Genomic DNA, 23,161 nt, shown 5'->3' with positions numbered 1-23,161 from the left:
GAAAAACAACTTCCCAAACAATCATTAGTCCGCAGCCCACACAATAAATGATACGCTTTCAATAACTGGGGCTGCTCACAGCTGAATGCACATCTATAGTCTCTGCAACATATGGATATGCTAATCAGCTCGACTTTAACTCCCAGTTGTTCTTCACTCTTGATTTATTATGCACTTAGCCGGTACCTCGATAGCTTCCAACCATTCCTAAACACAGTCCTACAATGGTTTTATAGATTTGTCATAGAAGTGAACAGGCGCCCAAGAAATCGACAAGTCTCGACGGCAACTGAAAAATGACACTATTAATCCTGAACGTGGAAGGGGACAACAAAATCAGTGGACCCCGAGAGTTAGACAGTCCAGGACCACGGAGAGCGCCCACCGGGGGAAAACAATGAGGACGCTGTCCGAGGTCCTGACAACTAATCCCTAAATAACTTAAATGTTGTTGCTGGCAAGAGCACAGCGAATTTCCATTTGCAATATTAATATTGCATCGTCATGGGTCAAGTGAGGTCATTACTTAAAAGGCTGCTGTGGTTTGGTCCATTTAAGCTGATCATTGTGTATGACGCAGTACATGAAAAGTATCGACTCCTGACACCGGTATAGGACTTTTTTTTGCTAAAACTCAAACTGTTGCAATTTTTCCAATATCCCATTAGCACAGAGAACTGCGACTAATCATTTTACTGGATGTGCCACATCAGGCCTACATTTTATGTTATATCATATACCTTTTGTAATGAAATCAATAATGTGACTACATGAGTGGGTTGTGGGATGTAATGGAAGGAAGTGCTCCCTAATAGCGTGTCTGCATTTCTCCTCAACTGGCATTAGGTCAGATGAATCTGTCAACAAAAGGAAGGATGCATTGTGTGCGTTTGTTTTGAAGAGCACAAAACCCATCCTCTTCTGTTGTAGCTCTAATGAGCTAAGTGCTTAAAACCCAATGCTAATTAAATTGTTTGCAAAAGCCATATCAAGTTCACAAGCCAAGAATTACAGGATGTCGGGTTTGTTGTGTTTTGTATTTGAAGGCAGAAGCAAAGAAGGGAAAACAAAGTTATTGTTGTAAAAGGCTTACTGGAGAGAGAATTTGTCATTTACATACAGAATATATATGAACTTTAACAAAATACAATGATTTCTTTGACAACGGCTGACAAAGTTTACAGGAAAAGCTTTTCTTTTTTTAATAAGCAAGATTTGCATCTGAATGACGAGATTAATCTCTGTATTCGTGGGGCATTGTCTGTCATGTCCAAAACGTGCTCGCCTTGTAGCTCTCCAGTCAAGTATACCGAGTCTCAGGCGGTGTTGTTCTGTGGTGAAATTACTTTTTTGGAAGCTGCTGGCTTTGTGACAAATCTGCTGGATGGCAGCACAATGAGGGGTCCCAGCTGGACAGTTTGCTCTGTAAAACAACCCACATGACACTCATTTTCAATGCGAAGGCTGTCTTCCAGCTCTGTGAAAGATTCAAACGAACACGTTTTGAATAACACACAAACTAAATAATCTGTTTGGCATGGACAGATTTAACCCTTCAATCATTCATCCCTACTCACCTGCTTTGTAGTCCGTTCCTCTCTTCACTAATTTAGCCGAGGGCTGCTGAGGTTTGTTGTGTTGGCTTGGATGCGCTTCTGGACGGAATCGGATGTATTTAGCCGGCTGATGTTGGGGTCTGTTGTGTAAACTTTCCTGCAAGGTCGTGGTGGGCCATGCGTTGGTGCTCATAGTAGTTTTAGGAGGTTCTGGGGATGTAGGCTCCTCCTCTGGATGGGACGCGTCACAGCTTCTGCATACCTGGTCATTCCCATCCACCGACTGCCATCTAGACGAGGAGACAAATTATTTCTGAATAATTTATTTAAAGGGCCTCCCTTCAAAATTTTGTGAATGGAAAATGGTGCATTTTACTTAATTAGAAGGCTTTAACAGAGGTAAACATTTTCTGATAGTATTGGCAATGCTTCATCATTAGCAAAATACCGGTTCTGAATAAAGGAGCAGGCCCGGTTTCGAGAGCTGACTGACGACGTTACTGGAACAGCTTTCATGTAGCATGTTACGTAGACCTGTAGGAGAAATATATTTGTGTTAAACGCAAACATACTCTTGTTTCAGGTCTCATGTACACATACACCAATCAGCAACAACATTATAACGACTGACAGGAGAAGTGAACAACATTGACCATCTCGTGACAAATACAATATTCTGCTGAGAAACTTTTGGATCTGACAATCATGAGGATGTTACCGAGACATGTAGCACCCACCGAGATCAGACCAGGCACCCCTACCCCACAGCAATGACACTCCTTGATAACAGCAGTCACCCCCATCAAAAGTAATTGAACAACTGACTGAAAAGCTGTTTCATAGAACAGTGTGGGATTATTGTTTAATCAGTTAAGCAGGTTAAAAGGTCTGGTATTTCCAAGTCTACTATATATATATATATATATATATATATATATATATAATATATATATATATATATATATATATATATATATAGAGAGAGAGAGAGAGAGAGAGAGAGAGAGAGAGAGAGAGAGAGAGAGAGAGAAGATGGAAGTAAATACAAAGGTCTCAGCTTAAAATACAAATAATTTATGACCTTCAAAAATATTGAGACTAAACAGACAATACCCCAGTAACAGGAAGAATAAAGCACGGAGAAGGCTTGGCTCATGATCCAAGCCATCGACCATCATTTGCAAATTATTGATGGCTGTATGATGTATGAGCAACAGTCGACCTGGTTGTTGGGTTGCTGGTAGAACTTGAAGGCATCCAGCTGAAATCTCAGCTTGTGTTCCTCGACCCTCGGTAGGAATCGTGAGCTGGAGTTCGTCAGGAAAGCATCTGCGAGACATCTTTTACGGAAGCAAAAAGTTGAAAGAAATGACAAAAGCCATGATATCGCGTTTCGTTTTATGCAACAGGAGGGAAGATGTGGTTGTGCAGCTCACCCATGGCCGTCAATGAAGACGTATCTTAATGCCGCCTCTGTGTCAGGAGTCGCCGTGGCCACACAGCGGTCAACAAACACTCGCAGGGGCAAGTGGTTGCCAATAATGGCAGAGGCTTCAAAACGGATGGGGTCACCCAGGAAGTATGTATGAGAGCCCCTCTCAAACTGCCAATCATCTGCACAGACAGGACAAAAAGGAAACACGGCACTCCTCAGACATGGATTTGTCTGATATTCAGTGTGATGATCCATTCTTGTTAGCCTTTTAATACCAGTCATGTGTAGCAGATTGAAGTTTATCTGGTCATCTGCTGAGGCCCTGGAGATAAAAGAAACCCAGGTAGGATGCAGGGAAATCTTATCCATGGAATATTTCCTGAAAACAGACAAAAGCAGTTGAGGCTTAATGCAAACATTTTTTTAAAAAATGAATCAGAAACAGCTGCTAATGTGCTCAACTCACCTTTCATAGTGGCATTCAACCGGAATAACAGCTCCATCGAGTCGAAATAAACCATCAGAGGAAGGTTGGGGAGAGTAGACCAGGACATTGGAATAGATAATGTCCTCTTTTGACGGCTGAAACACAATTTTGGATAATGTAGTCTGTATAACTCAATTTCTACTTTTGGTGACTACACACGAAAAACAGTACAATGCTTACTGAAAGTTTGGATCCACAATCCACCAACCAGACGTGGATGGTGAATTCCTCCTCTCCTGAAGGGACTGCTCCGCAATCACTCCCTTCACTCACGGCACCGAGGCCCAGCCGCAGGTGTCTGCCGTCCACCCGCAGGCCTGTATCGAACATGTCAGCCTGCACCACGACCTCCATCGAATCCGGGTGACACTTGACCACGACAGGCCGAGGCTGCACACCGAGCTCCGCGCTTTGCTGCTGTTTCACGGCCGGCTGCCGGTATTCATGATAAATCGCGAGCAGGTCGTATTGTGAGTCAATGGCTGGGCCTCGGTTGTACACTAGCCGGCTCTCTGCGAGCGTAGGAACGGAGAAGAAAACGATAAAGCACCAAGGAAGGAGTCGTTGCAGGCCGCGGTCCATTCTTTGCCAGGTTTGGGAAGTGAGCGTTGAGGTCTGACAGCCCCTGAAAATACTACCACAGCTGTAAGTGATTGGGAGTGCTCAAGCACACCTGTGCGCGAAGTTTGGCTCATTACGCAGCGCGCGTGTTCATTTATTATTTCACGTGTGTCGAAAATGCGGAGTTTCGGTCAATTAATAGATTTTACTCAAACTATGATCAAACTATGATACTATCTTGATTAGATCATAAAATAACATACAGTATTTTGACAGTATGGTCTATTACCTGAGCAAAACAAAACAAAACAAAAAAATAAAAAATAAATAAATAAAGTAAAATATAAAAAAAAAAAAAAAAAAAAAAAAACATGCCATGAGCTTGAGTCCCCACCAGGTGTCACCACTACTGCAGAACTTTAATGTGTCGTTTCTAGCCGGATAGATTAAGTAAACTGAACAGGTTTGTTAATAATTTATCTTCAGTTTACAAGTGTGTCTTTGCTTTTACATTCATGTTAAGCTAAGCCGCACAGTTTAAATTGTAGGTGGTGCGACAGTGTTTAATTATTAAATATAAAAATTACAATACAAAATCCTCCTGGAGCAATATTATATACATTTTCCTGGGTCCTGGATTCTCTTAGTGGGGGTCCCACTTTTGTGCTTTACCTGTATGGAAACATTAAATGTCTGAAGGTCTATTAATAAAACATGACATAAGCTGATGAGAACAGGTTGTTCTGTGACCAAAGGTCTTTCTCAACCTCAGCTGCCACAAATGTCAACAGTGCTTGTTCCTTTAAACACAGAAGGCTCGTAAACTGAAACAAAAAGCTGTATTTCGCTTTCAGTATGATGTAAAGACTAACCAAGGCGGTTCACCTGCACTTTTGAGACATCACCTTTATGACAGAACAGGTTACAGCTCTGATCCTGTTTCAGGATATGGACTGGTGAGATATACACCTTATTTGTTTTGTTCGTTTGTTTCTTTACTGTTAAAGCACACACAGGCGAATATGGTGGAAACTCAAGTGCTGCACACTGGTGACCAGAACCGCACATGTTGTCATGTGACCTCATTTGTGAACAACCACAGGTGTCTCATGTTGCATGCAAATGCCTCGGAACAATTGAAACGTGCAGTGAGTTGCACCCTGAGTCTTCAACTGACTAGGCAATCATTATCTGGACATTCCACTGGAAATTCTCTGCTAGTTGTAAACAATCCACGACAAATTTAATAGAGTGATTGTTTGCTGCGCTTCTGTTGATCAAAATCTTACTGTTCATCTAAAGTCCTATTACTTATATGAGCTTAAGTCCAAACCATAAACCGGACAGTGACTTCTGGCTGACTTTCACATCCTTCTAAATATCACAATCGCCAAATGCTGCCTTTATTATGGTAAACAGATTATTCTATTAACACTGGAGTTTCCGAACTGCATTTTGTTTGTGTTTAAACATTTCCCTCATGTTCAGCTTGCAGGGCAGAGTGCGAAACCACAGTCACGTGTGTCGTATAGTATTATGACAAAATCCCATTATGGCAGAAATCAACATTGAAGAAAATTCAGTTTTCCTGTAAATCACACATTATGTTCAACTGTCGCTGATATTACTGATATCTCACGCAGTCTATCTTTTTCTTTTCTTTTCTTTTCTTTTCTTTTCTTTTCTTTTCTAAATCAGAGCGAACAAATAAATGATAAAACAGCAGGTATTATGCAAGACAAACATTTATTTGATGATTCTTAGAATCAGATAAACACATCACAATAAATAGTTGAAAATAAATAAATATAAATCCGCAATTTAACAAATAAATAAATATTCAGTTAATACACTTTTTTTTTAAAAAAAGTACCTTTCCACATCATCTGGATGTTTAAATATAAATTATACGTATGGTCACATAAACTTAATAAATATATATCTTTAAAAAAATTATAAAGTAGATTTCCAAGTGTTTTCTGTTGTTCTTCTGCTTCTAGATGATTTGAATGTAACGGCCTGGCCGTTACTGTAGTTTATGTAATTTGTATGTGAATATGCAGTGGTTCTGTATAGCTTTCCAGTGAATATTCTTGTGTTGGAGCCCAGCGACGACTCATTTCATCTCCTCTGAGGCCAAGTATCCAATGACTCGGTTGATTGTTATGGTGCGGACCTGGAACCCCTTCAGCACTTTGCAGAGGGACAGTCTTTCATCGTAGGTGCTTGCACGGACTGTAGTATCCTTGAGAAAAAACACACAAGCAAATCTATTAGTATGATCGTTTCCCAATGATCTTACCTAACAATATAATTATTGTAATTCTTTTTTAACAAAGAATATCCTAGAAAACATTTATTAAGGACTGTCTATAATACACAGTATATCTCTTACCTCCTCCAAGTCCAGCAGATGCACTTTGAAGCAGCTCTGTTGAAAGCAAAAGATTTTGTTATATTTTTCAGTAACAGTTCGTTCATGCGGGAAATGAAGCAAATATTGACCGTAGAAGTATGTCACATCTAAAGCAGATAGCAGGGTGGTTTTATTCTAAGAGCCAGAGTTCATTTTAAAACAGCTACACCAAAGGGGAACATATGCAGTGCTGTGTGCGTGTCCAAACTTACGTCCATGACTTCTCGGAGGTGGTACACGGTTGGTCTGTCCGGGTGAGCTGCGAGAAATTTGTAGTAGTAGGTCAGGTCCTTTTTGATGCTCATCAGACAGGACTCCTGGATGGGAAGGCAGCACACAAATGTTCTAGCACGGTCGGGAAAATGAAAACTCAACAGTAGAAAAGGTTTCCAAGTGTACAAGTGTACCCACCTGATTGAACTGTGGTGTAGGCTGAGTGAGTCCAGGGCAGGTTGATCCCTGAGGGACGAATACAGTTTTGTAAGTGGCTTTATAAGAGACACAGCAGATGTTCATTGTAAGCGGGGGAAAAGACGAGGATGCAGAACGCTGCCATTCTGTATCTATAAAACTGTACCTGTGGCGCGCACACAGATGGCGTGTCGGTGCCCGTGTTCAGCTCCATGTTCTGCTTCATGCAGCTGATTCCACTGAACAGCTTGTTCTGTTACATCAAAAGAGGATTTTCACGACAAATCATTAACTGCAAGAACTTTAGATGATAGTCAATGACTTCAAGCTCACACAGTTCCATAGCCCTACCTCTGAGAGCGTATCAGTGATGTTCACTAGAAGCGCCCGTGCGTGATCAATGCAGGAGTCCGCCATATTTATTTTGTAATCCACTGGCATAGTCTGACCGACCTGCCACACATCACAGGTGAGCGCTAGGAGCAGCAGTGCAGGAGCAATGTCTGCAATGAAGAGAAAAAGATACAACAGTAAATTTACAGCTAGTATAACAAAATAAAGTAGTTTTGCAAGTATGAAACAGTGTTCAGTCACGCTGTACTCACAGAGCTTGATGAGCTGCATCTTGGTTGTTGGTTGTTGATCTCTGGTTGTGTCTGAACTCAGACTCCTTAAGTGTTTTATACAGGCTGACGCAGGGATTTCCCTCTGAGTACGGTAGTGTTTTGACTTAACTGTAACTTGAAAGTGCACAGTCAACATTGTGTAATTTCCTGTTTTCCCCCTACACAGTTCAATGGTTTGGTGAAACTGGAATTAACACAAGGTGCCGGTGAGTAAAGGTCTACACACCTATGCTGGGGTGAAGGCAGTGAAAACAATGGCGGTGATGATGTCACCATCGACAGTGCTGACCATTGTTGACATTTCCAAATGCGACAAAGTGAAAACATTATCTCATGTTCTATTTTGACTTGTGATCCTGCGTCGCTTCGTCTGACACCTGTCCAATATTGTCCAGCGCACCATCAATCAGCAACAAAGTTTATTTTTTCTTATTTGATTTGTTTGTGAGGATGAGGAAACATATCAACAACAACAGGAAACATATATGGATTATTTGGACTGAGACAGACTTTAATGATCCACGAGGGAAATTACTTTGTCACAGTATCTTAGTTGCACATAAAAGTTAACACTCTTAAAAACAACGAAAACGGCAAAATAAAATAAGATAATAAGATAAAAAAATAAAATTAAAATAAATATTATCTAGTAAAATAAAAAATGATCAGTTTATTAGATAATGAATTTTATTAAAGACTGTATTATACAAGTAGGAAAACAGGTGTATTTCAGATGTTTTTTTCTCGTCTTTTGTAAGGAATTTCATTCCTAATATTAATTCCTTAGCTTTCTTACAGCTGTATGTATGTGTATTAACTTGGAGACACCATCTGAGGTGGTGATTATCGATCCGTGAGTGTTGAAGAACAAGTGAAATGTACAGATTATTGTTTTTTAGGCTGCACAATTTATTTTATTCCTTACTCAGTCCAGCTGTACAACAGCTCATCTTTTTGTAACAATTAAGCTACTATGGCCCAGCAGTTTCCCTTGTGGATCGTTAAAGTCTGAGTGTAATTTCGATGAGATCGTGAGCGTTATTTTTGTCAGGGCGGTAAAAGCAGTTCCCCTCTCGCTTACGGTACTGCTCCATGAAATTATAATTACGCAAGTGTGAACACCAGCACAGAGGTGCAAAGAGCAGAGAAACTCGGCCGCTCGTTTCTGTGTCACTTCGAGTTTTGTTAATGAGATGTTAATGAGAGGGCACCGAGACATTAGTCACTCGGGTGACTCAACCCTCGGAGGTTTACAAGGGCGTCCCTGCGAATCATGAATGACGGAGTGCAATTCGGATCCAATGAAATTCAGCCAAAGCGTGGACAAAATTCACACACTTGAAACATTTATTACTGGATTTTCTTTGCTTTTACAATCATAATACAGTACATTTATCAACGGAGAAAACAATATCAAAACAAAGTTTGACTTTGTGTTAAACGACATTCTGAGAAGGCAAAAAAGGTGAAAACACTTAAAACTCAACAAGTCTTCATTCCTTTAATAAAGTATCTTAACATGTACATACAGCATGTTCATAAACCTTTTAAACAGATAAAATAGATGTGCGCCCAAGCTTATGATATATTACTTCTACATATTTTATTTTTAGTAAATTAAGCTCAACAAAAATTACATTGCATATTTTAATAAGAGGCTTTTCTGTTCCCCTTCTCTATTTTTTTTGTTAAATCTTTTTATCAACTTGAAAATAATTTCAAAATCACTTAGGTTTGTGTATTTTACTTTCAGATCAATACAAATTTGTCCAGTAAAGCTCTATGTATATCTTAAAAGCAGGTGGAAACTGTAGCAGCTACTATCCGGTACTGTGTCTAAATGACTATTATGTGTGAAGCTGCTGCAGCAGGTACATTGTGTCTGTCATTTTCTATTGCAACAGCCCAGATACTTTTGAGACGTCTGATAGTGAATTCTGGCGGTAAACAGCAATGGCACAGTGCTCTCAGGGGAATAAACGGTACACGGGTGAACGGAGCATTTCTACAGATGAACTGATCAACTCTCTTCATTATTATAGGGACGAAACTGACGCTAATTGTTTGTGGGTCTCAATCAGTCCCAACACAGCATTAACACAAATAAATGAACCGTGCAAAAAATGGGCCAAGAAGACTCGGGGTCGGAATGAAGTCGGGACGATTCCCCTTGAGTTCTCTGAAGTGGAAGTGAAATGCCTGCGCAATTCTCAGCTGTCCACACTGAAATCCGTGATCTTCTCGTACGGGCCTCGTTCTCTGAGAGCTTCACGTGGCCAATTTTTATTAAGTGTGTGTGCGTGTGTCAGTACCATTCGCTGTATTCAGCTCTCCACAAGCGGTCAGCACGGGTGGGGCTTCATTTGCAACACTAGTGACAGTCTGTGGAGTGTGGGGGGTGTGGTGGTGGTGGTGGTGGTGGTGGGGAGGAGGGTGTGGGGGGCAGGAGGGGTTCGTGCAGACAGACACACGTGTAGACGGGAATGTTTATTTAGAGATAGTTTTCTCAGCCTGGTGCCGCTGATGGCTGTGCGCATGCCTGTCACAACAAAGACAAGAAGGACATCAAAGTGAGAACATCTCCAAACGAGGTTCGCACAGACAGCCCTCGCAGAATTTGCGCGGCGGATGGATACGGGACGGATACAACGGCGGCTCACCTGGTGAGGTCCTCTATGTCCACCAGCATGGCGTCCTGCTCCACATGCAGCTCGTCCCTCATCAGCAGCAGCTGCACCAGCTCCTCGTTTAGACCTGTGTTACGTTAAAGATGGATTCAGTTGTTAAAGGGGTCGCTATGGTGACCGGTAGAAACCCTCTTACAAGTCTGATCTGCGGGGGTGGGGGGAAGGTTAGAAGATTCCCATGCTCTGATTCCTACGTTTACCTTTTTCAGGGGATTCATTTTTGCTTTTGATTTATTTGGTATTCCATGGAGCTGGTGACAGAATTCATTTCCCAAAAAGGTTCACGCCGCTGACTAATAGCCTTGACATTTAAAAGGACCATCAGCAGAGTTCATTAAACACTTGCTTTTATACGTAATTTGAATGTGAAAATAGTTTGGATGCGTAAAAAAACGAATTCACACCTATTTTCTAAAAATGTAACACAACAAACTTACTTCCTCTAAAATTTGGGGTTGGTAGAATCCTGCAGGGGGCAGGGGGTTTATCAAATACAGCGATTTAACGTGTGTGTGTGGACTCACTCTGAATCTGTGAGTGTAAGTCATTCGTGATGACTTGCAGCTGTCCGAGACTCATGTCCCTCATGTCCCCTCGCCTCAGATTCCTCTTCATTAAGCCCTCGCTGATGTGGGGTAGATGGGGAAGCTGTAAATGTGAAAGCGCACAGACAGGAAATGACCGCATGTGAGAATGAATAAAGATTAAAAGTATGTGATAAAAAAAAAAAAAGGCGGCTGGATCTAACTGGAAATGCAAATGCCCCTTATCCATCCAATGGGACAAACTTTCAATGCTTTTTGTTCAGCAGTTTCTAGGGACTTTCTCTTGTGTACGCACGCAAGCACGCATGACTGTTGACCTTTCAAAGCCATGCAAGTCCCTCATGTAATTATTATTGTGCTGCGTTTACTGGAACAGCGGCGTACGGTCACTCCACTTTCCCTTCAGATTTGGAATCCTTAAATAGCATTTTTTCATGGAATAAAGAACAAATAGATAAATGTATCGCTCTCTCCCTGACTAACCAGGTCAGCCACAGGTGAACGTCTGTGCAGCTGGATTTGCCTCTCCACCTCCACCTGCATGCGGGCCATGGGTCTAGCCAAAGCCAGCGCCACCCGGGCCTCCTCCTGAAGTCTCCGCTGCACCCTCCAAAACCCGCCGCAGTCGTCTAACGGGTCAGAGTCCTCCTCCGCAGTGTCTCGGTCAGATAGTGACGAGCTCTGCTTGCTCTGAAAAAGGACGTGATATTGTGATGCCAGTCTCTGAGCAGAGTGGTGGCATAAAATAAATGCACAATGAGACACGGGCGCTGCCTTATGGGTGCCTACCACAGGTGAGAGCGGCGTGTCCAGACTGGTCTCTGTCCTGCTGTCCTCAGCATCGCTGTCTTTGTCGCTGCTGCTGTCGTTAACGAAACACACCTGCAGGTTCACCCCACTCTGCAGCCTGAGGAAAACACAACCCGGAGACACAGAAAACGTCTTTTAGCCACAACGAAACCCATGGGTACAAAAGGGAAATTACGTATGGATTGTAGAGATTTGCTCTGCACACAAAAAACAAAACAAAACAAAACACAAAGGCAGTCACAACACGCAAGACCATAGTGGGAATTTGTGTCACTGTGCCCTCAACACGGTTATCCTACAGATAGTGGCGGCGAATAACATTGTTTACGAAGGAAGGGGCGGGGAGCGGAAAAGCCGGGTAACGTTTGGACCAAAACAGTTTAAGCGTCTGCAGAATGTCGGTGCGATTAAGTGGTTGGAGACCGACTGAAACAACAAAAACAAAGCGTGGCACAGGGAGAGAAGTGGAATGGTGAAAAAGTTTGTACTGCACTTAACATCATGTGTCTGATGCCATGGGGAAACATCTGGATTTTTTACATCACAACACAGGAAGAGTGCTTATAGTTTTTTCTTTCTAATTAGAAAAGAAGCCTAAAGTGTTTCCTTTTTCTTTCCTTTTTTTTATGAAAAATATGAAACTTTTATACTAACTATATTATACGTCATATGTTTGTTATAATTGATGAATTGTTATGATACAACTGTGAGCGTCCAACTTTCCCACTTCAAAACGATCTTTGGGAAGCTTTCCAGCCTAACGGAGGCCCAGAAAATGGCCTTATTTGGTGCTGGTGAAGGAGAATTTGACAGAGCCGCGAAATTCACACGGTCTGACTTAAAAGCTGGAAGTAGGTTGAGTTTTAAGTTTTAAAGAAACAACCGAAGCTAGTTACAGTGCCAGTTGCACACAAACCACTGAAACCTCACCCTCAGCAGTTTGAAAAACCAAACTCCATTCATTAAATTCCAGATCATAGAACTCTGAAAGAACCTAACAGCCCAAAGTGCCCTCCCCCTGCAGAGTGAGAACACCTACTTGAGCAGCCTCTCACGAACTGGATACCGTGCTGCTGGAATTTCCACCCATAACCAAACCCCGCAGGACGTACCTTTACCTCCAATCGAGGTCACATGGTTCAAATTCTACCAATTGCAGCTGTGCACTTATTTCAGGCATCACTTCTTCTTTCAGGAGCAGTAAGACCTGCACTTCCGCAAACGGGAGTCTGTGTGTGTGTGCGTGTGTGTGTTTGGGGAGGGGGGGCCCACTGATTGCTATAAAGTAAAAGGTAATGCAAGGGGAAAAAATCAATGAGCCAGAAAGTTACTAGAGGTCAAAGCTGAGAACTTGTCTGTGGGTGTGGTGGTTGACTTTATCCACCTCATGTCTGATGAAACGCAACTCCTTCCAGCGGCAGAGCTTTAGTGGGCGTCCCAAACCTCAGAACCTCACAAATACCACCGTCATGGGAAAAATTATTTCCTTTTGCTGGATTTGATGTCAGAATCTACAGCGTAACACTTTCAATACATATTTGTAAAATTTTCCTACAAAGGCTTTAAATTAGAAGATAAAACTGTAACTATACTGAGCTTTAAAACAGGATGCTACAGGCCAACATGTTTAATACCGTATGTACATAGGCATTAAATTAAATTAAATTACATTAAATTAAATTAAATATATATTATATAAAATAAGCTGCAGCTTGTAAGAGATGTATAATATAATATATTTATAAATTAAATTAAATTGAATTGAATACTAATGTTTTAAGGCAAACACAGACTAATATTGTAAAATAAATCACAACACTTTCAGATAACATTATCATTTAATTGTTTTCTGTGCACACTTTTGAATGGAAGAGAAATATTTTTAATGACTTTTAATATTATAAATATTCTACCACTATAAATTTCACCTCCCCCTCCAAAAAAAAAAAAAAAAAAAAAGACTTATTGTGAAGTCCAGCATGAACTCTCTTAGGCTGACTGTAAATGTGTCTGCGGGTTTCCGGGAAAGCTTTCACTTTTTTCAGCTCATTTTTTGATTTACGTGACTCACTTGCTCTTTTCCTCTATTTTCTGACAAGACACATGATTACTTAACTTTTCTTTTTGCGCCTTCTCTTTGCCAAATGAGTCACTGCTTCTAATAAGACGTCCACATATGAGAGCCGCTGTCATTTACTGCCACTTGTGCTTGACAACAGAGCCGGTGGTGAGTCAGTCAAAACACTTGGGGGGGAATACATCTTAACATGAATCCAAGATATTCTAGTAAAGGGACGAGGGATGACTTAATACTGAATGCAAAATCATAATAATAATAATATTTATTTATAAATAGCACTAGGCCGAGTTTAATATAGAACATATACAGTAGGTAGGGGGTCCATACTTAATCTCTCCATCAGTGTGGGGTCCTTGGTCTGAAAAATGTTGAAGACCTCTGGTTTAGTTAATAAATAATGTGACAACATCGCCATCTCTTGGCTGTTAGTCTTAACTTCCCATACTGTCGAGGACTGATTTTAACTTATCTCAACTGAACTGGAAAAACTTAATTATGAAATCTTATAAACAGACCATTTACAACTTTGCAAAACTGAACATATTTGGATTATCAAGCAGGTTTTCATTTAGAGTTTCCTTAGGCTACGAAAGGAACACCACAGTTTTTAAAGTCAGTCAAAAAACTATTTCAGAATCACCTTATTTGGGATTTTCATTAGACATCAACATGCCCCAAAGAATACAAGCTATTGATTTTAGCGTTTAGTTAGCGTTTGGTTAAATGTATTATATTTTCTAGTCATCTTAACGGAAGCTCCTTATATGGGAAGCAAACAAAATCTAAATAACATACAGTTGAGCAAAACTTTCCAAAGGTATGTTGTTGTTTCACATCGATTTCTTCCACATTTATTCAACCAAAGTGAAAGCGTCCTGATGAGAGATTTTAACTTAACTGTTTACATGGACATAAAATCCAAAGAGAACACATATCAGAGTAAAACATTTGACGTACAGAAAGAGGTTCTTCCCACTGTCAGATCTGACTGAAATAAAACGAAAAAGAAGAGCAAGATTCGCCCCACTCCCACCCCCTACCTCCCACCTGTACTGACAACAATGAAATCCTTGGAAGGTGACCACGCTGGGCCCATATTTTCAGTGGTGCTACCCACATCTGCTCCAGTGGGAGTCGTCTTTTCAAACCAGTGATCAAATTAAATTATCAAAAGATTACACCTATCAAGACGATCCTAAACTCCTTAGGTCAGTGTTTCCCCCCCCCCCCGATCAAGGTGTTTAATTGAAGCATTTTTATTCTGTATCTATTAGTCTATATCTAATATAACAGTTTCAAAAACTGTTTCCTGGCCTTCTGTGTGACAATAAGGTCTAAAAAAAGATTTTAACTTCTGAAGTGACGGCAGCTACAACACAAAAATTTTCGTGTGGGTCTTCAAAGGCCTACAACAGCATATTGATCAAATCCTGACACGTGCACACATACACACACACACAAACACACACACACACACTCGACTCCAACCCACCGGGAGGATGGGCCGTTCTTGCTGCAGCTGGTGTAGATGACGGGCTCGTCGTCATAGAAACTGCCAAGGGCGAGTTTCTGCCTGATGGACTCTCGCTCATTCCTCTGGGCCTGCCAGAAACCATGAACAAAATACATGAATACAAGGAGCATTAGAGGGTATTAATAAAAGTGCAGCTCCCGTGCTGTCATCTCCGCCTGCTTGACCAAGTGGGTCATACACTCTGAGGAAGAATGATTAAGCCGATGAAAGCCATGAATGCGTGGATAGTAATAAAATGAACGACCACTCTCTGATCAGAAATCAGTTCTTTGTTCATTCCTTCTACTCCGCCACAAGCTTAAAAAAAACCTACTGATAACACCTGTACCCTGGTTAAGAAAGCAGATTCGGGTGCTCTCATTTCTTCCCACATTCAGGTCTGCTTAGGAACCGTGCAAAGTTTCGTGTAAAGTATGAATGTGACTGTAGACCTAGTTGGAGACTGACTAGTCTCCTACCAGCCTGTCCAGTGTAAACCCTGATGTTCACTTGACTCATCCTCGGAAACCATCACAACCCCTGAATGAACACACTGCTGTAAAAGGAACAAATGAATGATTAAGTCCAGCACATCAGCAGTACCCCGATAACTTCCCCTTTCAACCCCGGCGGGAAAGTACAGTATTTGTCCATTTTTAGTCAAATGCGCATTTTTGTACACTTTTATTTTCTTGTGTGAATTACTTGGAAATTGCTACCACAGGACTGTAATTACTAATCTTTGACAAACGGGAATATTTACGTTTAACCAGACAGCACCTAAAACTGAAAACGGATTACAAACTCTATGCCATCCCTCCAGACGTTCTGGTGTAAAATGCCACATCATTCTTGCCTGGTGTTTCGTAACTTCCTGTAGGTGGCACGACTTCTTTTTTTTTTGTTTGTTTTATCCATTTTGGTTTATCTCAGATTTCATTTTGTCTTCTTTCTTTTTTGCCATACTTGTGCAGTTTAAATCCTTCCTTGTACCATTTATCCTTTTGCAGTTTGCTATCTTAGCATACATCTTACATCTGATTTCCTTCACGTTAGATTCTCACCCATAAATATTTAACAAAATGCTTCAGCAACGCGATTCTCTACTCAGCCACAATGAGGAAAGTATTTTTACATGATGTTATTGTGCCAAATGCTCTCCAGGCCGCCTACGTTTGCTTATGTGGCTGTGACACAGGCACTCGCACCGCCAACAACAGTTGTTGATGAATCACCTCCTCCAAAGTTAGTGACGTTTCTCTAACGTTATCCGCCTTTTCTCTCAAAATAACCTCGAACCTGCCCCACCTCACATCCTTTTATGACGCATCATCATTAGACGAGGCCGGGATGTAACGGCACAAATCGGTTGATCGCCTTCACTATCCAAACCCACACTGCCTCCTGCTCGCCCACTTCAGACAACCGGATGTCCTCCTTACTCGCAGACCTCTCGCATACACGCGTCCAAATTCATACATAACCTATTTTCGCCCCTCAAGATGAAAGTGTGTGGCTGAGCAATTTCAAACGTACACTCATTACAGCAGAAATACATTCATGAAGGACTTATCACAGTACATCATATGATCATATCAAGAAAACATATCAATTAAATGAAATTATTTAAAATTTGACAGAACACAGTAGGTTTCACATACGAACACACCCACTCCCTTTGCAATCACATCCACTCCTCCAGTATGGCTGATTTATCTAGAGCAGCACACCCATGATGGATGCCCATCATGGATACCTGTAATTACCCTGTGTGGTACGCTACACCATCAGAACAACACGTCAACACAAGCAAACACGAATCCCCGCACCTGGTAAACGCGTTTCTCCTGGTGAACCATCCTTCAGCGCATCGTACTGAAACAGCCGTCCTGCTCTCCTCTACACTGCAGTGAAGCTAGACCCAGGAGACCCTCTCATATACTGCAGCTCCGTGCAGGAGAGCGAGGGTGGGAGGGAGCGGAGGGAGGCGAAGGGAAGAGGAGGGGAGCGGGCAGAAGAGAGAGGAAGGGAGGGAGGGGGGCGATGTGGGAACAGGGGAGAAAAGAGTGGGAAGAGACGGAAGCAGAAGGAAAGAGACGCGGAGGAGGGAGGGGAGAGGCGGAGCTGCTGCTCAGTGCTGCCACTGCTTTTCTGATCCGTTATCTGTTCCTCCATCTTCCTCACTTGCTTTCTGTATCCTGGCCTCTTTATCTCCCCCCCCCATACAAAGGAAAGGGCAAAATATCACCTGCTTGCTATCTGTGTTCTGATGAGAGGAGACAGCATTTATATTTATAGAAATAAGCGTAGGTGATACGGTTGATAAGTGGCTACACAAGGTGAGCAATATGAGCTAAAAGGCCAGACCAAAAATAGGCTGATGCATGAGACTGCAACACTAGGGGAAAAAAAGCAATTAAAGAAGCCAAGGTTGGTTTATTAATGCTCCTCTAATAGATCTCAGCACTTTTCAGCAGCACTCGCATGGCATCCGCGTCTGCATCAGCCCTAAAGCAGAGTGGGGGATTTTTCCTTTTACATTATCTAGTTGTTTCTCCTTAAGGAATCTCCTTCGGTCTCATTCCACATCACAGATTCGAGTGTGACGAGCCATGAGAGAGACGGGGAAGCGCGGGGCGCTTGTGTCCACACGTGCACGCACAAACACGGACACACATACACGCACACACAAAAAAATAACGAGAACACACTCCCAAGCTGGGATCTATTGTGCTGCGTCACAAAATAAGATAACATTTGAGTCATCTCTCATCATTCATTAGCCAAAAATATGCAGCCTATCCCAGGAAATTCTCTCAGGGAGACTGGGTACACCAATCAAACATAACATTGTGACCACCTGCCTAATATTGTGTAGGTAGTTGTGACTCATGAAAGAATGGACATGGGTCTTGTGAGGGTGTCATGTGGTGTCTGGAAACAGGATGTTGTTAGTGGGGGTATTTAGGTCCTGTGGGTTGAGGGGAGGGGCCTCTGTGAATCAGGTTGTTCCAGATCATCACACAGATACTTGATCAGTTTGGGATCTAGTGAGTTTAGAGGCCAGGTCACCTTGAGATGTTTTTTTTTTTCGTGTTTTTTTGAGCCTGTGTTAGGCTGCATGCTGCTGGTGTCATTACTATGAGGTGGGGGTTCCTGGTGTGGTGTAGGTGGGTGGTACATGTCTAAGTAACATCTACTGATTGTCTGGTCCAACAGTTTCCCAGCAGAACATTGTATTGTCACAAGATGATAAATGTTATTTATTTCTCCTGTCATTGGTCATAATGTTTTGCCTGATCGATGTACATACCAGAATAATCAGATATAGTAAATACACATCACCCAGTACTGCATAGTTAAAGACTGCAAATAGAGCTTTATATTTATACTTTAACCGTGAGCTTTTGGTACCTTTCACTTTATTTTCTACATATGATTGTCTTGGGAGAAATCTTTGTTTCCAATTTGTATTGAACCACTTCCTTGCTCCTATTTCACTCTGTTTTCATGTGGTCAAGAGAAGTAGCGTGGACTCGTTCACGCTAGAGAAGAGAGACATTCAAACACTCACCGAGATGCTGGACAGCCTGGTTCTCCCTACATTGTAACACACTTGTGGTGCAAAGACATCCTGGAGCTCCTCAGCCCAGCTGCGGCTGTTTACCATGCAGCCTCCTTCTCTCTGGTGCTGCCTTTCGCCGCTGCCGTCACAGTCCTCCCACCAGTGGCCCGTTGTGGCCTTCCTGGTGAATACGTCTCCCTCCTCTTCTTCATCCATGTCCACATCATAGTCCTCCATAAAGACAAACTGTGGGGAGGGTGGATGGAGGAGGGGCTAAGTGCTCCGGCTGGGAACAGGGCCAGAGATAGAGGTCGGATACAGATCTCTGACCAAAATCGGTTGCTCTAATGTTGGCGGTCTTGGTCTGTTTAGTTTACATGGTGTCTTGATGTTTTTTATGATAGCATGGAAAAAGGGTTAATATAATAACAAAGGGTACTTAAACATGAAACCATGCTTAGATGCTATGTTCTCATGTGATCTGTGTCTGGCAGACACATGCACAGTGTGATCTAAATTCCTAAATTGTATTAAAAAAAAAATAAAATAAAAAGTCACATCTACTTTGGCACAAATACACATCCAAAAGACTTACCGATATTGTAGAAATGCAACCATTCCATATGATTTTAATCCCCGATTTTAAGTGGCAGTTATAGCAGGCATGAGCACGGTGTTGCATAAAAGGTCACCTGCAGGATCTTTTGTATATTGCAAAAATCCAGCCAGTCCGAGTGACATTCACAGACAGAAAGTAAGGAAAAAGTAGACGAGCATCTCAGTTTTGTGAGAGAGAAGCATAAACACGTCTCCCAGTTGTCACGTGTGGCTGAGTTTCAGTGATGTGTGCGGATCTGTTCGCATGCAGCGTCACACAGGGCGCCCAAGGGATAGAGAGAGCACGATATATAGGAACAGACAGAATGGGGTGTATGTGTGTTCAGGCGTTGTAGGCGTGTTTCTTAGAAGCTAACCTAGAAAAATGGCCGTATATAGAGGCAATATAGAGTTGAGAGACAACTTTATGAATAATTTTTCATCAAATAGTGATTTCATATCGCCTCACACTTATTTACTTCGACAACTAAGATGGCAAGTCCAACCAATTGTCCTGTAAGGATCAAACCTAGTCTATGAAATTAATATACAAGAGACATAAGGCTTGCTCACACAGGACTCACCACATAGCCCTTCTGCATGTGCATTTACAGATGAAGCACTGACACCAAGTTCTAAATTGAATGTTTATTGACTGTTCAGTCACACAAGGCACCAGCACCTACAAAAAAAGAGCAAAACAGTTTAGTTTGATGACCGCTTGCTACTTCATAGCAGTTAAGAAATTTCTAAGTAAACCTTACCACTTTCTCTTGTGTAGGTTGTGGAGGTAGGAATATCTCTAGTCATACTGGTCATTGTCTTTATCTGTCGAGTTAGAAAGCAAGGGAATATCTGCATCTGCATCCGAGTTTTCCAGAGACCGGATCCCGTACTTGCCATCTTCTTTAGGCAAATCTATCTGGTCATCTCGGACTATGTCAGCTGCCTTGTATGAAACATATGGAGTGAAGGGGAGCTGGTTCAAAGGGACATAAGGTTTATGTTGACCACTGCTGGTTGACGTCGTCTTACGGGCACATAGTTTATATTTTCTTTTCGGACAAATTGTGGTGGGTTCGGTTGTCGGCTTGGTGGCAGGTTTGGTCATCGGGCTGGTGGTGGGAGTGGCGTCAAGTGGTTTACTGGCTGTGGGAGGCAGAAGCTCAGCAGTTTGTGTGTGCAGATCCGGAGTTTGTGGGTATGGAGGTTTACCATGAAAATTCTGGTTGATTGGGAAGTAGTGGAATTGAAAATAATCTGGGATTTCTTGAAATAGCGGTTGCCCATCGGGTTGGTAATGGGGATAAGGATAATACATAAAATAATGGGGAGTGTTTATGGTTGTCCCATGTCCAACAGTGGGAGTGGCTTGTGACTCTGTGGTCATCTCCGGTGGGATATGAGGAGGGAAGTAGGAGTAGTAAGGATAATAAATGTAATTTGGGTAAAAGGGGACCTTCTCAGAATCTGGCTCACTAGTTGTTGCAGTGTTTGCAGTTAATAGAGTATTCAACACATACATGTAATACTCGTACCAATAGTGATAATATAGATTACTGGGATCAAAGACAGAATCATAGTGATTTGTATCTCGTTTACTCCGAAGATGTTTCCAGGGCCTGCGATGGAAAAGAAATTTCCGGGACTGTTCAGTGGACTCAGGGGTAGTTGGCGACATGGGGCAGACAAGTTTAACTGGACTCTCCAACCATCTCATTGACAACACATATCTCCCATTCTGAAACATGATTATACAAGCAATCGTGCTGTTAAAGTTTATGCTTTTGATCTTGGTTTAAGCATTTGCTCAAAGCAAATGCTAAAATGATAGCTAACTTTTGGCCTTCAGCATTGTAGGGGTTGACACATTCAGAGTTATTCTGCCATTTAATTTACTAGGAGCAAAGACTTACCTCTAGCATCACATTGCAGCCATCATAAGGAACGACTAAAACAAGCCCCAGCTCGTTGTGATGCGTTGAGTAGTCACAAGTTTCAGGCACCTGGATTAGAGGGAAGGAAAGAGCACTGCCTGAGAGGAGGGAGAATAAGACATATTCAAATGACAAATATTGACATGAATCAAATAATTTAAATTAAGATAGGTAACAGAAATATTTCTAAGCACGACCAGTTGTAAATCGACAGTACCAGGTTCCATAGCCTTCAATGCCATCTTGTTATGAGCACACTGCAGAGAAAGGTTCCAGCCCCTCCATGTTTCTTCATTAGTCATGTCATTCTGCTGCAATGCATGCTCTAACCAGTCTATAGAAATAAACATGTTCCAAAATGATTGCAGCATTATTTGGTTTGTTAATATAGGTATATCAACACAGTATATTAAACTGGCAGATAAACAGTCAAGTATTACCTGTGCTATCCGATTGATACAAGTCAGCGTGCAGTATTTCATATACTGACTGGAGTTTGGGTTCTTTTCCATTAAAGAAAATACTTCCACACCATACTTGCATTTCCGCAGCCTCACTAGCTTGTTTGTCTTGTGCATTTTTTCTGTGTAACCCTTTCAAGTTAAAACCAGTTAAACTCTGTGCTAAAGAGCACACAAGCAACAGAACTGCTACCGTTTGACATGTCCTACATCTCCCTCCATAGTCAACGTCCATAATGGGCATGCCAAGCTGTGGCTGGAAAGCTCCTCGCTATGAAGCAGAACAACTAAATCACAGCTTTCACTGCTGTGCACGTTCTGCCACCAGGTAATCAATACCAGGTACATGGAACTCCGGCTGTAGCTCCCACCTGCGTTAATTCAGATCACAACAGGTGGGTTCATTAGGAGCCATTGCTCTATGATTCCAGAGTTGTTCTCAGGCAAATCTTGTCGCTCTCGGACATTTTCTATGCAGCATACAACAATACCTACATGATCTGTTTTTATAGGTTATTTTTGCTGTTAAGTTAGATATTATTTATTAGGAGTAAAACTCATCTCAATGTTGATATTATGGCCACTGATTAGTGAAGTAAATAACAGTGACCATCCTGCGAAAAGCAATGTTCCCTAGATCCCAAACTGATCAAGTATCTGTAGGATGCACTGGAACAAGCCTGATCTACAGAGGCCCCTCCCCTCAACCCAAAGGAACCAAAGCACCCCAACTAACAACATCCTGTTTCCAGACACCACAGGACACCCTCAGAAGTCCATTCTCAGATGAGTCAGAACTGTTTTGGAGGCACAAGGGAGACCTACACAATATTAGGACATTAGGTCATGTTTTGCCTGATCGGTGTACAATGCTGCTGGAAGTCTGTACCCCTCTTTCTGAATTTTCTACATAAAAAGGATTCACATCCTGCAGATTTTATGCAAGTCCTGAGAGTAGACAAAGAAATGATCGGTTTCCTCATGTGAACTGCATGCTTTAGGTCTTTCCACATTTCTATTGGATTGGATTAGTGACCCAGTTTCTCTTACGATTCAGCTCAAGAAGAGATGTCCTGACATCTTCAGAATTTATTGGTCCATGAATGATGGCAAATCACATGCCAAGTAATTCAACTTTGGTCTCATCGGTCCACAGAACATTCTCCCTACAGTGTTCTGGCTTGTCCACATGTTGATCCAAGACAGATGGCAGAAATGTTATTTTGAACAGCAATGGCCTTGTCCTAGACAACTTGCCATGGTAGTTCAGTGTTCTGATGGTGGATTCATGAACATTAGCCAATGTTTGAGTATTTTCATTGCTTGGATGTTATCCCACTGCAGTGGATTGGAAGCTCCCCACTTCCAGAGCTGAATAAGATCTACTCAAGCCCTCTCTGCCAACTTGCCATAAAGATCCATAGGAAACCCACTCAGTCTCCTCGCTGGTAGACTCAGAGCCCCTCATGGCTGT

The 23,161-nt window shown here is 42.0% G+C and overlaps 4 protein-coding genes across 8 annotated transcripts; all 4 read right to left on the bottom strand.

The window, feature by feature from the left end:
• Positions 1-1,018: 1,018 nt before the first annotated feature.
• On the bottom strand, positions 1,019-4,159 carry LOC125010839 (zona pellucida sperm-binding protein 3-like). The gene is made up of 8 exons (XM_047589696.1): positions 3,659-4,159; positions 3,458-3,573; positions 3,267-3,370; positions 2,993-3,170; positions 2,779-2,896; positions 2,005-2,090; positions 1,578-1,846; positions 1,019-1,423 (listed from the first exon to the last, which is right to left on the bottom strand). Exons 1-8 carry the CDS (start codon positions 4,058-4,060, stop codon positions 1,317-1,319), a joined length of 1,380 nt encoding a protein of 459 aa, XP_047445652.1. The 5' UTR covers positions 4,061-4,159; the 3' UTR covers positions 1,019-1,316.
• A 1,758-nt stretch (positions 4,160-5,917) lies between these two features.
• On the bottom strand, positions 5,918-8,081 carry zmp:0000001127. Of its 2 annotated transcripts, XM_047590551.1 has the most exons (7): positions 7,472-8,081; positions 7,218-7,369; positions 7,033-7,119; positions 6,867-6,914; positions 6,668-6,772; positions 6,435-6,470; positions 5,918-6,284 (listed from the first exon to the last, which is right to left on the bottom strand). In XM_047590551.1, the coding sequence occupies exons 1-7, from the start codon at positions 7,626-7,628 to the stop codon at positions 6,156-6,158; spliced, it is 714 nt and encodes a 237-aa protein (XP_047446507.1). In that variant the 5' UTR covers positions 7,629-8,081; the 3' UTR covers positions 5,918-6,155. The 2 variants fall into 2 exon arrangements, with proteins under 2 accessions (XP_047446507.1, XP_047446506.1); XM_047590550.1 differs by having other exon boundaries at positions 7,218-8,081.
• A 740-nt stretch (positions 8,082-8,821) lies between these two features.
• Positions 8,822-19,494, bottom strand: zgc:153615 (uncharacterized protein LOC777747 homolog). 2 transcript variants are annotated; one of them, XM_047590547.1, is made up of 8 exons: positions 19,288-19,494; positions 18,702-18,978; positions 15,107-15,216; positions 11,514-11,631; positions 11,208-11,414; positions 10,704-10,827; positions 10,153-10,246; positions 8,822-10,031 (listed from the first exon to the last, which is right to left on the bottom strand). In XM_047590547.1, exons 2-8 carry the CDS (start codon positions 18,927-18,929, stop codon positions 9,980-9,982), a joined length of 933 nt encoding a protein of 310 aa, XP_047446503.1. In that variant the 5' UTR covers positions 18,930-18,978; positions 19,288-19,494; the 3' UTR covers positions 8,822-9,979. The 2 variants fall into 2 exon arrangements, with proteins under 2 accessions (XP_047446503.1, XP_047446504.1); XM_047590548.1 differs by lacking the exons at positions 18,702-18,978; positions 19,288-19,494 and adding an exon at positions 16,957-17,124.
• A 428-nt stretch (positions 19,495-19,922) lies between these two features.
• On the bottom strand, positions 19,923-21,562 carry LOC125011120. Of its 3 annotated transcripts, none has more exons than XR_007113126.1 (4): positions 21,444-21,562; positions 21,206-21,324; positions 20,054-20,911; positions 19,923-19,971 (listed from the first exon to the last, which is right to left on the bottom strand). XR_007113126.1 is itself a non-coding variant. In XM_047590149.1 (4 exons), the coding sequence occupies exons 1-3, from the start codon at positions 21,526-21,528 to the stop codon at positions 20,092-20,094; spliced, it is 1,143 nt and encodes a 380-aa protein (XP_047446105.1). In that variant the 5' UTR covers positions 21,529-21,556; the 3' UTR covers positions 19,923-19,971; positions 20,054-20,091. The 3 variants fall into 3 exon arrangements, 2 of the variants coding, with proteins under 2 accessions (XP_047446105.1, XP_047446106.1); XM_047590149.1 differs by having other exon boundaries at positions 20,054-21,030; positions 21,444-21,556; XM_047590150.1 differs by having other exon boundaries at positions 20,054-20,238; positions 21,444-21,556.
• Positions 21,563-23,161: the final 1,599 nt, after the last annotated feature.

The sequence above is a fragment of the Mugil cephalus genome, chromosome 7 (assembly GCF_022458985.1).
Source record: "Mugil cephalus isolate CIBA_MC_2020 chromosome 7, CIBA_Mcephalus_1.1, whole genome shotgun sequence".
In the NCBI taxonomy this organism is placed as follows: domain Eukaryota; kingdom Metazoa; phylum Chordata; class Actinopteri; order Mugiliformes; family Mugilidae; genus Mugil; species Mugil cephalus.
Note: the sequence above shows the minus strand (reverse complement) of the source record. Positions and strands in the feature narration are given on the sequence as shown.

Excerpts from the sequence above, each read along its gene's own strand:
- zmp:0000001127 (XM_047590550.1), bottom strand. The coding sequence starts at position 7,628 with ATGTTGACTGTGCACTTTCAAGTTACAGTTAAGTCAAAACACTACCGT. Across the intron at positions 7,120-7,217 it reads TCACTGATACGCTCTCAGAG|AACAAGCTGTTCAGTGGAAT; the intron begins GTAGGGCTATGG and ends TTGATGTAACAG. Across the intron at positions 6,471-6,667 it reads ACCTCCGAGAAGTCATGGAC|AGCTGCTTCAAAGTGCATCT; the intron begins GTAAGTTTGGAC and ends TGCTTTCAACAG.
- zgc:153615 (XM_047590547.1), bottom strand. The coding sequence starts at position 18,929 with ATGGAGGACTATGATGTGGACATGGATGAAGAAGAGGAGGGAGACGTA. Across the intron at positions 11,415-11,513 it reads ACACGCCGCTCTCACCTGTG|AGCAAGCAGAGCTCGTCACT; the intron begins GTAGGCACCCAT and ends GTCCTTTTTCAG. Across the intron at positions 10,828-11,207 it reads GTTCACCTGTGGCTGACCTG|CTTCCCCATCTACCCCACAT; the intron begins GTTAGTCAGGGA and ends TCACATTTACAG.
- LOC125010839 (XM_047589696.1), bottom strand. The coding sequence starts at position 4,060 with ATGGACCGCGGCCTGCAACGACTCCTTCCTTGGTGCTTTATCGTTTTC. Across the intron at positions 2,897-2,992 it reads GTCTTCATTGACGGCCATGG|ATGTCTCGCAGATGCTTTCC; the intron begins GTGAGCTGCACA and ends CTTCCGTAAAAG. Across the intron at positions 1,847-2,004 it reads TGCTCCTTTATTCAGAACCG|ATGGCAGTCGGTGGATGGGA; the intron begins GTATTTTGCTAA and ends CTCCTCGTCTAG.
- LOC125011120 (XM_047590149.1), bottom strand. The coding sequence starts at position 21,528 with ATGACTAATGAAGAAACATGGAGGGGCTGGAACCTTTCTCTGCAGTGT. Across the intron at positions 21,325-21,443 it reads ATTGAAGGCTATGGAACCTG|GCAGTGCTCTTTCCTTCCCT; the intron begins GTACTGTCGATT and ends CCCTCCTCTCAG. Across the intron at positions 21,031-21,205 it reads GCTGCAATGTGATGCTAGAG|AATGGGAGATATGTGTTGTC; the intron begins GTAAGTCTTTGC and ends ATCATGTTTCAG.